Source organism: Trichomycterus rosablanca, chromosome 12, assembly GCF_030014385.1.
Source record: "Trichomycterus rosablanca isolate fTriRos1 chromosome 12, fTriRos1.hap1, whole genome shotgun sequence".
NCBI classification, from domain to species: Eukaryota; Metazoa; Chordata; class Actinopteri; order Siluriformes; family Trichomycteridae; genus Trichomycterus; species Trichomycterus rosablanca.
In genome coordinates, this window is record NC_085999.1 from 27,041,552 (window position 1) to 27,059,631 (window position 18,080).

General features: G+C 40.1%; 1 protein-coding gene across 1 annotated transcript; it reads right to left on the bottom strand.

Moving 5' to 3' along the window:
• Window positions 1-783: 783 nt before the first annotated feature.
• Window positions 784-17,484, bottom strand: rnd3b (Rho family GTPase 3b). Its single transcript, XM_063005567.1, has 5 exons — window positions 17,115-17,484; window positions 15,557-15,644; window positions 5,323-5,432; window positions 3,998-4,126; window positions 784-1,465 (listed from the first exon to the last, which is right to left on the bottom strand). The coding sequence occupies exons 1-5, from the start codon at window positions 17,217-17,219 to the stop codon at window positions 1,220-1,222; spliced, it is 678 nt and encodes a 225-aa protein (XP_062861637.1). The 5' UTR covers window positions 17,220-17,484; the 3' UTR covers window positions 784-1,219.
• Window positions 17,485-18,080: the final 596 nt, after the last annotated feature.

Here is an 18,080-nt window from a genome sequence, read left to right on the forward strand (position 1 = left end):
TCTAGTAGACTGGTTGACGTCAGGGCAGTGGCTCGGTGGGTAGCACTGTCACCTCACAGCTAGAAAGTCCTGGGTTCGATTTCCAGGTGGAGCAGTCTGGGTCATTTCTATGTGGAGTTTGCATGTTCTCCCCTGTCTATGTGGAGTTTACATGTAGGTTTCCTCCCACAGTCCAAAGACATGCAGTCAAGTTAATTGGAGATACAAAGTTGACCTAAGAGTGTGTGTGTGAGTGTGTTTGCCCTGTGATGGACTGGTGACCTGTCTGGTGTGTTTCCTACCTGTCACCTTGTGAATTTGACCCATTGCAACCCTGAGTAGGATAAATTGGTGGTAAAACAGACTGTAAACAAATGAATAGTTGACCTCAAGAACCACTTTCTATAATTTGATACTAGACTGAAATTTCAGTTCAGTCCTCAACATAATAGAATTAAATAATCAAAATAATTTTAAAAATTGGCGGTAATGCAGCAGCATCTTCATGTATGGACAGTTGTAGCTTAGTGATTAAAGTATTGGACTAGTAATCTGAAGGTTGCCGATTCAATCCCCACCACTGCCAGTTTGCCACTGTTAGGCCCTTGAGCGAGGAACTTAACCCTCAATTGCTTAGATTGTATACTGTCACAACTAAGTCGTTTTGGATGAAAGCATCTGCTAAATGCCCAAAATGTGTTGATATTGGTCTTGAGATACATTACCTGTGTTTGCACTGATTGCTGCTAAATGCCCAACCCACTTCTAACCATGAACAGCTAATAATTACATCTTACAAACATACATGGTTGATTACATTTCATTTATTGCATGGTCATACTACAAAACTTGGCACCAAGAATACTCATATCTGAGGAAACATATAAACGTCTAACGGGTTTTGCTTTGGTCAGGGGTCTCGTTTGAGGTTGGTTTTTTCTCACATTTAAAAATGCATTACTACAAGAAAATACTTTCCCAAAACGTATTCCAGTTCACAAGTACACAGCCTCCAACATTTGTATCATTGATCCTGTGCTACAAAAAAAAGAAAAAGAAAAATAAGGCTGTAGAATATCAATAAACACTTCATCAGTTAGATAAGGTCTCATGTTCAGGCCAAGAGGCTGCAAAATTCATTTAAATTGCTGTAGCCGTCTATATTTGTATAAAGTGCAAAAACTATTTCCTATGAACTATTTAAGTTCACGCTTCCATCACATGTTCCATCACTGGTTCTTTACATCACTGAACAGTTTTTGGCTTTGGTCTTGTGCAGACATGATAAAGAATCACGCTCAGCTCTTCCAGGCAGGTGTGAGGTCCTTTTCGTGGATCTGGATGACTTGTGACGTCTCATATTTTTGTTGTTCTTGTTGACGCAAGCCAAAGCAGCCACGTGGAAAATGTCCCTCACGCTGTTCTCCGACTGCAGGGCCGAACACTCGATGTAGGGAGCTGAGATCTGCTTAGCCATGTTTGATCCCTTGAGGAAAGAAGTGGAATAAATTATTATTATTATTATTATTATTACTATTGTTATTAATTATTATTATTATAATTATTATTATTACTATTATTTTTTATAATTACTATTATTTTTATTATTATTATTATTATTATTATTGTTACTATTACTATTATTATTATCATCATTATTATTATTATTACTGTTATTATTATTATTATTATTATTATTATTGTTGTTATTATTTTTATTATTATTATTAGTAGTAGTAGTAGTAGTATTACTATTATTATTTTCATGATTATTATTTACTAGCATTATTTTATTGCTAATATCATCAGATTTCTCATCCATTAAACCCAAATAGCCCACACATGGTAGCACATAATAAATGTACCTAACACTGTAACTCCGATCATTTTTTGCTGCCATACGTCTACAGCTAATTCAGCCCATCATTCATATTGCAAGGCAAACGGAATAATTTGGAATACAACAATTAGCCTAATAAATTTGGACCACACCCTCAAAATGTGCATGGCGTTGCCTGTTTCATAACAATTGTAAATATCATGGTCAGAAATATTCAAACATTTTCCACACTTTTATATTTTGGTTGGAAACTGTGAGGGCAAGAGGAGTAGTAATTGGTTGTGTCTGAGAGAGCCTATAGTCCAGATTTAGAGCCATCTGATTTCCACCTTTTGGACCACTCAAAGAAGCTTTAAGGGAAAGAAAATTTTCATGTGATGATGATGTAAAAGCAGCGGAGCATCAGTGGCTACGCGCTCAACCAAAAACTGATTTTGCTGATGGTATTAAAAAGTTGGTACGATGCTGGGAAAAGTGAGTGAGTGAATGTGAGTATGTAGAAAAGTGATTCTTAATAAGTAGAGTTTAAAAAAAGTGTGGAAACTTTTTGATGAACCATCGTAATAGCTACTTCTAATGATCAGGTTATAAAGACCTATTATTAAATATCTACCAAAAAGCAAGGGGTGCTCATAGGCAAGCCACAGAGGCAAGCCACAAATCGCTGATGACTATGGTGTCTGGTGCGGACCAACAAAACATCTACTGTGGCTCAAACTACAGATAGTTTCAAAGCTAGTGTTGAGGTAAACATGTCACAACCCTACTGTATATAGGGCTGCGTATTCACAGACCAGTTAAAGTGCCCATGCTAACCTCTGTCCACTATCAGAAACATCAACAATGGGCACACAGGCATCAGAGCAATGGAACAAGGTCGACCGGTTCAACAAATGCTGTTTTCTGCTCCAAAATCATGCGGATGGCTGGGCACATGTGAATCATTTACCAGGATGCGCTATAGCATACACACAGACTATAAAGTGCCTGCTGGTAATATCCACAGGACTCCATGTCTCTGCGAGTCAGAGCTATTTCAACAACATATTAGTGTGGTGGGAGGAGTGAAATTAGATATGGGCCAGTTGCTTTGGTGACTGACTTCCCAAAGGGGTTTTCATACCTATCATACCTGAAAGGTAGGCAAGTGGTAAAAAGAAATAAACAAACTGTGGTAGTGGGTAGCTGGGTAGTATCTAGTGTTGACAAGCACACAAGCACATGTCTCCATGTCCTCAGGAATATATATATGCCACTTTTTTCTTGCACTTGGATCATCTTATTCTGGCTAACAGGAACTCTCAACACCTTGGGAACAACACCTTTTGTTTTAAGAAAAGGCAAAAGGCACGAACTGTTCTTTAGCTTCTTCTCTGTGAACTGTATACATTTTCTAACTGGCTTCTGTTTTCTAGAGAGAAAATATCAACATATACTAAACAAAATCCAACCCGAACTAACTGCTCCTATCCCATAGTTTAGACAAGGCAAGTAAGTATATAGCCACTTGATTTTGCTATTTAAAATACCTCCCACCTCCAAAAAACCCGACTGAAGACTTAAGGATCGTCCTATTTATAATATACACCAACCAGGCATAACAATATGACCACTGACAGGTGAAGTGAATAGCACTGATTATTTCTTCATCACAGCACCTGTTAGTGGGTGGGATATATTAGGCAGCAAGTGAACATTTTATCCTCAAAGTTGATCTGTTAGAAGCAGGTAAAATGGGCAAGCATAAAGATTTAAGTGAGTTTGACAAGGGTCAAATTGTGATGGTTAGACGACTGAGTCGGAGCATCTTCAAAACTGCAGCTCTTGTGGGGTGTTCCCGATCTGTAGTGGTCAGCATCTATCAAAAGTGGTCCAAGGAAGGAACGGGGTAAACGGGCGACAGGGTCATGGGCGGCCAAGGCTCATTGATGCATGTGGGGAGAGAAGGCTGGCCCGTGTGGACCTATCCAACAGACGAGCTACTGTAGCTCAAATTGCTGAAGAAGTTAATGCTGGTTCTGATAAAAAGGTGTCAGAATACACAGTGCATCACAGTTGCAGGGCTGTTCTGGCAGCAAAAGGGGGACCAACACAATATTAGGAAGGTGGTCATAATGTTATGCCTCACCGGTGTATTCCATAGATGAATTTGTTATGCTTTATTTTCCAGATCCTCACCTGATCATAGGACAGTGGCAGCTCATTGGACAGTTGAACAAAGGTGGCAAGGTCTGTTCTCAGGTCTGACTTACAACCAACCAGGAGCATTTTGGTGTTGGGACAGAATTCCTCAATCTCCCCCTTCCACTGTTAAAAATAAAATACATTTATATAAAACATACATACCATTTGTTATACTATAATACAATAATTACAATATTTAGTCACTTATACACCTTGAAACAATTTAGAATTAGAATGCCTTTATTTGCCATATATACATGCAATACAATACAAGCTTGTTTGGAAGCTGGGGTCAGAGCGCAGGGCCAGCCATTGTATAGTTCCCCAGGAGCAGACAGGGTTAAGGGCTTTGCTCAAGGGCCCAACAGTGGCTGCATAAAAGACCCTGAAATCTTACTGACAATCTTCTGATTGATAGACCAAAGCTCTACCCACTAGGGTACCACTGTTTGTTTTTGGGTGGAATAAGAGGAAACCAAAGCACCCATATGGAGGTTAAAACCAGATCCCAGATCTTGCTCAAGGACCCAACAGTGGCTGCATGGCAGAGCTGGGATTCAAACTCTCAACATTTCAGTTGACAGCCCAACGCCTACCCACTAGGCTATCATTGTCCCTTCACTGTGAGCACTATTTACTATTATACTTAATTTAGAATATAGTGTATACCATAGATTTTGGGGTATGTAAGGAAATTTGTGCCATTCAATTATAAAAGCATCTGTGAGGTCAGCCACTGATGTTGGATGAAAAGGCCAACATTTAATGATGGTGGTAGATTACAAACTGTGGTTGACCATGTGTATGTATGCCATGCCATGTCTAGTATTCTTTATGGTGACAAAGCAAAAGAATTACATCTTAAATTTGGCTCACTATAACATCCATTATAAACAATGAACTCCAAATCTCCCATGATCTGATAAGAGAAAATGAATTCCTAGAGAAACAGACTTTCATTCTCAGTGCCACCCTCACTGACATTTCTGCCATTGTGTTCAGTCTCGTTGCATCACAGGTCAAAGGGCCAGTGACTCTCAACCACACAAAGACTCTGCGTCTCTGAGTACAAATGTAAACACTTCCTCTTATTAATCCTCCTCACGTGAGAGAACTAGAAAACTCAAAGCTTCAAAGCTTCTCACTTCGTTTGAAAAGTCTGGACTGTTTTTCACGAAACCCCTCTTGACCCATTAACACAAAGCCGAGCCTTGTGCGAGCGTTAACAGAAGCTGCTGGTCTGCACCGACTAAGCAGAACCGTAAACAGTCCATCAGCTCCACAGAAGAATTGTAAGTGGGATGGCTTGCAACACCCACCTTTCTGAGAACGCTGTCCAGGGTTTGTGGTCGGCTGATGTCAAAACAGACGAGTACGGCATCTGCGTCAGGGTAAGAAAGTGGACGCACATTGTCGTAATATGGAGAACCTGTAGAAAAACAGTTACAAAATAGTATCAGTATTAGTATATGTGCGACTTTAAATACTCTAAGTTGGTATCTGATTAGCCCTGCACTTCGGTTGGGAGGTAGAGTATTCCAATCCTCCCTGTCAATAAAGCAACACCAGCTAATCTGGGTAAAAGGCTATGTGTATAAACAAGGCAGTTAAGGGTCTACTCCAAGCATGTTGATATCAGAAATTAGAAAGTGCTTTGTTGTCTTTTTTTGATCCATATAATAAAATTGCAGAAGTTTAAACCTGAGTGCGTACAAACAGACAAAAGATCAACATTTAGATCAACATTAGATCAATACATTCCTAATATTGTGTGGGTCCCCCTTTTGCTACCAAAACAGTCCTGCAACTGCGATGCACTGTGTATTCTGACACCTTTCTATCAGAACCAGCATTAACTTCTTCAGCAGTTTGAGCTACAGTAGCTCATCTGTTGGATCAGTCCACACAGGCCAGCCTTCACTCCCCACATGCATCAATGAGCCTTGCCCGCCCATGACCCTGTCGCCGGTTTACCACTGTTCCTTCCTTGGACCACTTTTCATAGATACTGACCACTGCAGACCGGGAACACCCCACAAGAGCTGCAGTTTTAGAGATGCTCTGACCTAGTCGTCTCGCCATCATAATTTGGCCCTTGTCAGACTCGCTCAAATCCTTTTTCCATCTTCTAACACATCAACATTGAGGATAAAATGTTTACTTGCTGCTGAATAAATCCCACCCACTAACAGGTGCTGTGATGAAGAGATAATCAGTTATTCACTTCACCTGTCAGTGGTCATAATGTTATGCCTCAACGGTGTACCTTGCAAGCAGATAAGGGTTAAGAGCCTTGCTCAAGGGCCCAACAGTGTCAGGCTGGCAAATGTGAGGAAAATGTGGGGCAGTTGTAGCCTAGCGGTTAAGGTACTGGACTAATAACCGAAAGGTCACCGGTTCAACCCCTATAACTGACAGGTTCCCACTGTTGGACCCTTGAGCAAGGCCCTTAACCCTCAATTGCTTAGACAGTATACTGTCACAGTACTGTAAGTCGCTTTGGATAAAAGGGTCTGCTAAGTGCTGAAAATGTAAATGTAGTTAATAAAAGATTCCACAAGTGGTTATTGCACAAAAACAATATGAATGTGGATGTTGGTAGTTTAAGGTCCTTATAGACCAGGGGAAGAAACTCTTCTTAAATCTGCAGGTACGAGCTTTAAGCAACCTAAAGTGCCTACCCGAGGGCAACAGGTCAAACAATTGAAAAGTGGGATGTGAGGGGTCAATATCATTCACCCAACAATTCAAGTTGTCTTTTGTTAAGAGGTGGTGGGAATTGGCACATACTAATTTAATGGAGGAAAATCTCCTAATTTTGCATTACAAAAGGTGTGTCTGGTTCCACCAGCGTCCACAGCATAATTGTTATAAGTTACTTGCAAAACTTGATATTGCAACATAGGGATTTGCATATAGCGATTTATTAAAGAAAGAGGAACTCCTTTGCCCTACAGGCAGATAAGAGAGAGCCCTATTCATCTCACTGGTATATTATCTCATACAAATGTTCATGCTATCTGAGCTGATCAGTGCTTAGAGTCATTCATCATTACCCATGTCAGCCTGATCTGTTATTTATTTTCTCAGTGATCTATTCTTATAAAATAAAATCATTTAAAAAAGAAGGTTGTACAAGCTGTCATAACTTTATGCCTGGCAAGAACCACAAGCAGAGCAAGTCATGTGGGTTTGGCGAGACTCAAGTCCTCTTTATGCAGACAAAAGCTATACAACAATTTGCATTCCAGAGACGTGAACGGACATGATCAATCTTGTCTGTTCTAATTTAGAATGTTTGTTATGCAAGAAATACTTTCACACTATTATATTTGGGCTGGGCACCTGGGATGAGTAGAGTTTGTGTCCGGGCTACCAGAATTTAACCCAAACTCTCATTATTGTGGATGGTTTTGGAATGAATCCATACGCAAATATAATACATGTAGATATATAAAATGTTATAAATAAAATATAAGCCCATATTTGTGCAAACTATGTAGATATGAAACCTATTAGAAATTGGAATAATTTCATATATTGACATACACGATCAACCATAACATTAAAACCACATTAAAACCACCTTGTTTCTACACTCACTGTCCATTTTATCAGCTCCACTTACCATATAGAAGCACTTTGTAGTTTTACAATTACTGACTGTAGTCCGTTTATCTGCATGCTTTGTTAGCCCCCTTTCCTGCTGTTTAATAGTCAGGACGCTCCCAGGACCACTACAGAGCAGGTATTATTTAGGTGGTGGATCATTCTCAGAACTGCAGTGACATTGACATGGTGGTGGTGTGTTAGTGTGTGTTGTGCTGGTATGAGTGGATGACACAGTAGCGCTGCTGGAGTTTTTAAATACGATGTCCACTCACTGTCCACTCTATTAGACACTCCTACCTAGTTGGTCCACCTTGTAGATATAAAGTCAGAGACGATCGCTTATCTATTGCTGCTGTTTGAGTTGGTCATCTTCTAGACCGTCATCAGTGGTCACAGGACGCTGCCCACAGGGCGCTGTTGGCTGGATATTTTTGGTTGGTGGACTACTCTCAGTCCAGCAGTGACAGTGATGTGTTTAAAAACTCCAGCAGCGCTGCTGTGTCTGATCCACTCATACCAGCACAGCACACACTAACACACCACCACCATGTCAGTGTCACTGCAGTGCTGAGAATGATCCACCACCCAAATAATACCTACTCTGTGGTGGTCCTGTGGGGGTCCTGACCATTGAAGAACAGCATGGAAGGAGGCTAACAAAGCATGCAGAGAAACAGATGGACTACAGTCAGTAATTGTAGAACTACAAGGTGCTTCTATATTGTAAGTGGAGCTGATAAAATAGACAATGTGTGTAGAAACAAGGAGGTGGTTTTAATGTTATGGCTGATCAGTGTATGTACTTTATGGATATTTTATATATGCTATAAACTTACATCTACATACTGTATATCCAGAGGATACATGTATGTTATAATAACATATCATCTTACAGGTAACATATGTGGAAAAACATTATTGATATAGGGGCATTTATGTCATATATCAAAAAGCTTATGGTCTACATAAAAATAGGTCCTTATTGGCATTTTTATTTATATTTAGTTGTTAAAAACTGAAATAGAAAATCATTCTACAGTTATAGGTAAACTTTGTACTGGGAAACATTATAACAATTAAACATGTCTGTAGGGATAAACAACCAGGATGTTTTAAACCAGGAATGACACAAAATTACCGCTTACTGTTAAGATTAAAGCATGAATAGCAACATTCCTGTCAGCACAGAAACATGAAACTCACAAGAAACTCCACCCTATTAAAGGTGTGTCTCTAAAACGGTTACGAGTTACTGTTTCGACATCTCCTTCAGCATTTTCAAAGTGAATAATCCTTTTCCGAAAAGTCAGTACAAGGACTTGGTTTTGACTTTTACTCCAAGCGTGGTCATTATATTCTAGGAAACCTCACAGGCAAGCTAACACAAGCCTTGGATGTTCTTATCAACCTGAAAATCAACTTCAACCACAGCCAGACATCTACAATAGAATGCTTGTTTAGGACAGACATAAACAGATAAAAGATGTAAAAAAGCCGCCAGTCTGTAAATGAAAAAAACTGTAGTTTGGTGACTAGTTTAACAAGCATATATTGCCTTTCTTTTCTCTATTTTTGGATTTCTCACATTTTAAAGACAAGTTGAACGTAAATGGTTAATTTCAAACTTGATTTAGTAAAACAGACACTATGCTGAGGACTGCTCATGTAAGCCCATGAAAAAAAAGACATGACTACATATTTAGACTTCCAAACACTGTGAGCAATAATTAAGGCAATCAGTATGAAAGAGTGATCAGTAATAAAAAAAAAGAATGAAAAATTGACAACCAGCTAGTGTGGTGTGATGCAACCCAGATATGAGCTGGTGACTACTCAAGAGCTGATATTCCATTAAACAAATAATCATAACATGTGAAACATATGAGTTTCAGTGTTAGTCAGTTCTAGTCCCTGCTTTAATTTACTTTTATTGACAGATGTATAACATTTGAGGAACAAATTACATTTTACTTCTACAGGGCACTGAACCTAGACACTCATTTGCATAATGTGATAATGTATGTTTATACAACCCCAAATAAAAAAAAAATAAATAAAAAAATGCAGTGTTCCTGACTTTTATTTGTTAACCATATCCAGAAGCGGCGTAGACTTCTCTGGGCTCTGAGGCATCTAGGATGGACCATCACACAGTGGAAACATGTATTGTGGTCAGATGAATCAGCAATCCAGGTCTTTTTTGGAAAAAAAAAAAATGACGCCAAGTGCTTTGGACAAAAGATGAATAGGACCATCCAGAATGGTATCAGCAACCAGTCCAAAAGCCAGGGTCTGTCATGGTATGGGGCTGTGTCAGTACCCTTGGCAAAGGTCATTTACACTTCTGTGATGGCAGCATTAATGCAGAAAAGTACATTGAGATCTTAGAGCAACACATGCTGCCTTCAAGACCTCATCTTTTCCAGGGATGTCGATGCATTTTTCAAAAAGACAATGCAAAACCACATGCTGCACACATTACAAAGAAGAGGGTACGAGTACTGGACTGGCCTGCCTGCAGTCCTGACCTGTCCCCAATAGAGAATGTGTGGAGAATTTGAAACAAAAAATGTGACAACGACGACCCTGTACTGTTGCACATCTTAAGACGTGTTTGCAGGAAGAATGGGACAAAATAAAAGCTGAAACACTAAATCACTTGGTATCCTCTGAGCCAAAATGTCTTTTAAGTGTGGTGAAAAGGAATGGCAACATTACAAAGTGGTAAATGCTTTACTGTCCCAACTTTTTTTGGAATGTGTTGCAGGCCTGAAATGCAGGAATGGATGTTATTAATAAATGAAATGAAGTTGACCAGACGAAACATGAAATGTTTTTTTTATTATTATTATTTGCATTTTCCTTGCTGTCCCAACATTTTCTGATTTGGGGTTATATTACCTACAACCAAAGACTGTAATGTTTTATCAGATGTAGCCATTGAGAAAGCTTTTTTTATTAAAGGCCAATGCAAAACATGTGACTTAGACTAAGCAACACAAAACCTAGCCCCCCTAAGCAACAGAACAAAGAAATATGATCCTATGAGTCAATGTTTGACATATTTCTCACAACGGAGTTCATTTATGTTAAACAAAGCTAAGCTTTTAATCCATAGTTTCGCAACTAACTGTACAATGCAGTGGGGGAATTCAGAGAGCAAAGAAATCCCCTTCTCCTTTAGCTCCTATGGAGTAGATTTCCTCATGATGAGAGTTGCAACACCCTACCACCCTCCTCTGGAGGCAAGTAGTGGTCATTGTTTAAATAAACTCATAGAAATAACTACGTATATCATTACCAGATTGATACTTTTGTTTAGCTAACAACCAGTGACTAGTGTTTATATGTTGTGCACCAACTTACGTTGGTATTCATCCTACAAATCACTGACTTATTAAATGGATTAGGAGAGTGCATGCACAGCTTTGCTCGGACCTAACTAGGTTACAGATCTATTCTGGGAGATGACTCTGCTTTAGAAAGCAGGTTGAAGCTCAGAATAAAACCACACACCATCATCTAGATCAGGGGTGTCAAACTCATTTTCACCAAGGGCCACATCTGCATTATGGTGGCCCTCAAAAGGCTGATTGTAACATATCCTGCTGTGACTGCAGTCTGCCTTTTAATTCTTGGACAATATGTTGTTTTTCTTGGAGGCTAAATTCTGTGTTTGTTTTCAAAATGGCAAATTTATACTGTATATTTATAATGTACATACTGTATATCTACACATTTATATTGTACTCCTTTACCACAGACACGGCCTCATAACACAAGAGACGTACCGGTTTCTCTTCCTGAAGCACAAACTTGTATTCACTTTCCCATCTTTTATTACATTTTCTCCTTCTGCTTCAATTTTCTCTTCTTGTACATTTTGGGATTATTTGTAAATATTTCTCAACATTATCTAGTGGCAGGATGCAATCACTTTGCAGGTCACAAAATCGGCATGCATTGTGAGAGATGTAGTTTATGTAAGATTTTACAGACAATTGTTCTGCCCTCGCCAAGTTTTCCCCCTTTCTCAGCTAGACAGACAGACAGCTCCCTCCAAAATACAGTTAGGTCGGTTTTATTTACTTCCCAATTGTACACTGTGTGCATCAGAATGGAGTAAACAACAAAATACAAACAATAAAAACATTAAAAAGTTAATACAGTACATGCACATAGCTGTAGTTAAGTGTTAGTAGTGTTAGTGTCTAGTACAATATGAAATTTAACCAAACGTAAAACGTAGTATTTTTGTGTAAAAATACTAATTGCTATAGTAACGGTAACAACCGTATTTAATTACGGTAATTTAATTACAGTAAATTTGTAACTGAAACGCTGTAACATACTCGCTAAACATTTGCAAACAACTGAGAATATAAATGTCTACTACTTACAGACGATGATTCTGTATTGGATTACAGAGAAAACGTAAAAGTGACATGGCTTCTTAGCAAAAGTCAAAGTTAGTTGCCATGACTACGATTGACGTCAACGGTTGACGCTGAAAGCCACAGGTGTCCCATTTAATTATAAGTACGTCTCTGTAACTACTCAGACCATCACAACAATCATACATCTTTTAAGCTCTCGCGGGCCACATGAAATGACATGATGGGCCGGATTTGGCCCGAGGGCTTTGAGTTTGACACCCCTGATCTAGATCATCAGCAACAAGAACTTGAACACTTTTTTTCCATTATATTTAGGAGTTTACACCCAATCGATTAAAAGAGCATTAGTTAGGTCAGACATTAATGTTGGACCTGAAGGCCTGGCTTACAACTAAGGTTTCAATTCATTCCAACGAGCCCAGTAGATGATTGGGTCACAGTATTTGTGCAGGCCAATGGAGTTCAGTTATTCCAAGCCAGGTTTTCACTTTGGTTATGCCTAAAACACCAGAACTCAATTGTTTTGAGGTGTGTTCACATACTTTTTGTACATGAAATGTCAAACCTCACCACATATTCATTGTTTTTTGTGCTAAGTGAAATGTCCTGACTGCTAAGTTAAAAAACAGCTGTTTTAAATAAGCAGTTTTTTTCCTTCTGGCTTTGTATGGTGAAGGATTTCACAATACATTTCCCGGCAAATGTAATAACCTTGGGTCCAACTGTCCAACGGAGAAGGCAGCCAAATTCTCGTCTGGTGTTTTGTACAAATTATCATCCGAGTGTTGTTACAGCAATGGTCAGTTTGATAGCCCGACTGACAAGAAACATAGTACTCAGGAAGTAAGATTGCCTTCCTGCATTTCTGCACTGTGATGAAGTATGCTCTCCTAACGTGTACTTCAGAGAAACAGCAATCAGCTAGAGGTCACACATGGCCCGACCTCTTAACGTTAACCCGGGGCGGACAAGACTGACACGCAGCTGTTGGAGGCACTGCAATAACAGAGGGGTAATCACCTCCAGGCCTTGATCAGCCAATTTCAGAGAGTTAGGAGAAAGTTAAGGGTATTTATATTAGTGCTGGTGAAAGTCTCTGTACATAAATAGACACCACATGGGGGGAGAAGAATGTTTGGACTAGGGCTGTACCTATACAGCTTGCTGCTATTGGTGTGCAACAAGACTCTTTTCTACATACAAGCTGGAGGGGGTAAAACTGATATATGGACAGTATAAAACTGTACATAGCAGTTGCAAGACCTGAAGTTAGTAAAGGTTGGTCATTATACAATGTTCTTGTCTTTAAAAGCAATGTGTTGGCTTGGTTTAAAACACATTAAGACAAACGACTGCTGGATACCAAAACATTACTTTTATAAAACTAGTAAAACAGTCATGATTTGTAGGTAGGGTACAGGACTAGTCACACAAAGGTGGCTTGTTCAAGCCTCAAATCTGCAAGGTTGCTACTGTTGGGTCCTTGAGCAAGGCCCTTAAACCTCACTTGCCTGCATTGTACATGGTCACAATTGTAAGTCACTTTGGATGAAAGCGTCTGCTAAACGCCTAAAATGTAAATGTATGTTCCTTCAATCTACTTGAACCACTGCCTCTTTTCAACCTGCAGGTAAGCATACTTGTAGGAGTTTGCACAAACTCAGAAACACCTTCCTACACTCTCTAATCATCTTTCTTAGCATCCTAGTCACCCAGAGCTATGGCATTATTAGAGTCCAGACTCGATATCTCTGGACAATAAGATGATCGCTTCACTGCTGCACTTTACTTTATGAGTACAGAATCTCATAGACAGTGCTGGACCACCATGAGCCACCAAAAGGGTTCATTGCACCGTGGCATACATTCTAGTACATTGGAATTCAGTCTTTGGAACTCTAATGTAAGTACAGAGCTGTGGAGAGAACCTTGTTGAGCCAAAATCTTCTATAGGTGTTAAAACTGTTTGCGATCTGGCCACCATAGCATATCATTTAAATAATTTATAATTTACTCCATTCCTCTAAGAAACCACTTTCAGTAGGCTCAATCATATTGATTTGGTCATGCATTGATCTCTTCTAGTAAGAGGAAACCCATTTTAGACTGAAAGCCTTTTCAAAAGAGTGGAGGCTGTAAGGATCTGCAAAGGAAGGGGGGTGGGATTAAAATGGTATGTCCAACAAGCTCACTTAGGTGTCCACATACTTCTGGCTTGTATATTCTTAATCACAAAAGTGCATGACATGTGCGTTTGTGTCTGTATCTCAATAATTTTATCCAACAGTGACAAATCTTCTACATTCCAACTGGAAAAGCTCATCACATCACACCTAGTGTATGGCAAATGGGTGGAGGTATGGGGAACATGAGACTTTTCATAACCTTCCACAGACCCATCCCTGCTCAAGGCATTCAGCATTCCAGAGGCATAACGTTGTGTTTTTCTGGGAACTCCATAGTTACAGAGAGCGAGAAAGTGTTGACTTGTTCACTTTCAACTATGAATCCACTGATTTTAGCAAAGAACTGAAAGTTACATCTTAAATGAACTACTGATTGGATGTAGTAATTACGCACATATAAATGCAGATGTACACTGACCAGCCATAACATTAAAACCACCTCCTTGTTTCTACACTCACTGTCCATTTTATTAGCTCCACATACCATATAGAAGCACTTTGTAGTTCTACAATTACTGACTGTAACTGTATTTCTCTACATACTTTTTTAACCTCCTTTTACTCTGTTCTTCTGTCGTCAGGACCTCCACAGGACCACCACAGAGTAGGTATTATTTAGGTGGTGGATCATTCTCAGCACTGCAATGACATTGACATGGTGGTGGTGTGTTAGTGTGTGTTGTGCTGGTATGAGTGAATCAGACACAGCAATGCTGATGGAGTTTTTAAACACATCACTGTCACTGCTGGACTGAGAATAGTCCACCAACCAAAAACATCCAGCCAACAGCGTCCTGTGTGCAGCGTCCCATGGGCGGCGCCCTGTGACCACTGATGAAGGTCTAGAAGATGACCATCTCACACAGCAGCAATAGATGAGCGATCGTCTCTGACTTTACATCTACAAGGTGGACCAACTAGGTAGGAGTGACTAATAGAGTGGACAGTGAGTGGACACGGTATTTAAAAACTCCAGCAGCGCTGCTGTGTCTGATCCACTCATACCAGCACAACACACAGCGTCACTGCAGTGCTGAGAATGATAAAAGTATGTAGAGAAACAGATGGACTACAGTCAGTAATTGTAGAACTACAAAGTGCTCCTATATGGTAAGTGGAGCTGATAAAACGGACAGTGAGCGTAGAAACGAGGAGGTGGTTTTAATGTTATGGCCACCTCAACACAGGAGATTAATATCTTGGCAGGATACATTCCAGAGGCAAGATAAATGAAATGAAACTGGTTACAGCTGCTGGTGTATGTTGGTGAGCTTTTCTTATGATTCATCTACAGACTAGGTCCGTCTAGCCACATTTAGACATTTTTGTTTAAATTCTGTGGAAGTTTGGTATCTTACCGGAAGTGTCCCAGAGGCTGAGCTCTACTCGAAGTGAGTCAATCTCAAAGCTGGCTGTGTAGTTCTCAAATACTGTCGGCACGTAGCTCTGTCAAGGAAAATACAACCAAAACATGACTTTATATACTGGACTATAATTCTAAGTGCTAAACAATACACAAAATATATTGATATACATTGATACGCTTCCAACCTTTGCTATGCCAGATCTATAAAGTGGCCAGAAACTCTACACAGAGCCCTGGTTCCAATGTCATTAAACATCTTTGGGATGAATTAAGTCGTCACTTTGAAGCCATGCCTGCTCATGCACGTGATTTATTGATTGAATGAGCAGAAATGTCCATGGATAGAAAGGCTTTCAAGCATATTTCAAAAAAATGGAAGCTGTTATAGCTGCAGGGGGCAGTCCACATTCCTAAATCCATTAAACCGTTTGCATTAGATGATGTCTGACAAGATCATGCCAGAGTGTCCACATATTTTTGGTCATATAATGTGTATATTCACCGACTTACCATACAGACGCATTTTGTAGTTCTACATTTACTGACTGTAGTCCATCTGTTTCCCTACATACTTTTTTAACCTGCTTTCATGCTGTTCTTCAATGGTAAGGAACCCCACAGGACCACTACAGAGCAGGTATTATTTGGGTGGTGGATCATTCTCAGTACTGCAGTGACACTGACATGGTGGTGGTGTGTCAGTGTTTTTTTTAATACAGTGTCCACTCTATTAGACACTCCTACCTAGTTGGTCCACCTTGTAGATCCAAAGTCAGAGACGATCGCTCATCTATTGCTGCTGTTTGAGTTGGTCATCTTCTAGACCTTCATCAGTGGTCACAGGACACTGCCCATGGGGCGCTGTTGGCTGGATATTTTTGGTTGGTGGACTAATCTCAGTCCAGCATTGACAGTGAGGTGTTTAAAAACTCCATCAGCATTGCTGTCTTATCCAGTCATACCAGCACAACACACACTAACACACCACCACCATGTCAGTGTCAGTGCTGAGAATGACCCACCACCCAAATAATACCTACTCTGTAGTGGTCATGGGAGAGTAGAACCAAGGAGGTGGCTGATCAGTGTATAGAAAATGTAATCAGCAACTTAAACACCAAAGCACACGTCTCATGGCCACTTCTTTACTGCAGCTAGTGGGGGATTCTTACAGAATCTTAAAGCCTTTGCATGTATAGAGTACCACACCTGCTGTCTGGTCAAAGTCTGGTCAAGAATACAGAGACAGAAGTCGCAGAAGTGTTACAGAGGCAGGGAGGTGATAACCCATCCGGCCTTCCTTTTCTCAGACATGGTCAATTCTACCTGTTGAGTGATTCATCCAAGTCAGACACACCGCCAAGACTATCAGTCAGGGCATTGCACTAGTGTGTCAGCCAAGAGCTTAGAGTATTTCTGGGATTATAATTAAATAGTTATGCTTGGCTGAGGGAACTAATATATAAAAAAAATTATTTTAACAAATTGATCTGATAACTTCCATGCAAAATATGATGGTATATTTTAATTTTTTTGAAAAGCCCACATACCTCAGGAAAGCAGTCTTTAGCAAAGACAGAAAGGAGTGCAGTTTTTCCACACTGACTGTCTCCTACCACCACCATCTTGCACTTCACATCTGGCCCGTGATCCATTATCGTCTCTCTGTTGCTGTCAGCTTCAGTTGTGTCCTGTATCGGATAAGCCCAACTGCACTGGGACCGTCCCAGCCATCCTTCTCACCACAGCACCATTACTGATCTTCGGTGGAGAAAAAACTGGTACATTCCTTTAGTCTTCAAATGGTATTCAGGTTACAAACTAATGATATAGCAAAAAAAATCAATCCAAGAAGTTGTTTGACAGTTGGGACGGATAGAGATGGCAGAGTGAGCTCACACCAGCATTCAGACCACCATTCCTGTGGTATGTAAAGTGTAGCAGCATTTGCTCTGCTGCATGGTTTTATCTCTCTCTCTCTCTCTCTCACACACACACACACACACACACACACACACACACACAGACCTGCCCCTCTGGAACCCGATAAAACCATGCTGTGCACTTTTTCAGTGCCTGCATCACATTACACAGAACTTTTCCCAGACTTTCTCTTCTCCGCTGAGAGATTTTCTCCAACCCACAGACACAAACACAGCTGGATTGCTGAATATTCAAAGAATATCAGTTTAGATAATATTTCTACATAAACTCAGTGATCAGAAGAGCTGTCCACATACTTTTTTAAATGCATTTTCTTTCTTTTTCTCCCGATTTTTTAGCACGTCCAATTTTTACCCAATTGCGTTATGCTTTCTCTCTACTGGTGCTGACCCTCGCCCCGATTGAGGAGAGCGAACTGACACACGCCCCCTCCGACACGTGTGCAGTAGCCGACTGCATCTTTTCACCTGCATGAGTCGAGTTCATATGCGGATCAGCCTTGTGCACGGAGAGCCATTATTCCTCTACCCTGTGCAGACGCCATCAATCAGCCAGCAGAGTCGTAATTGCAT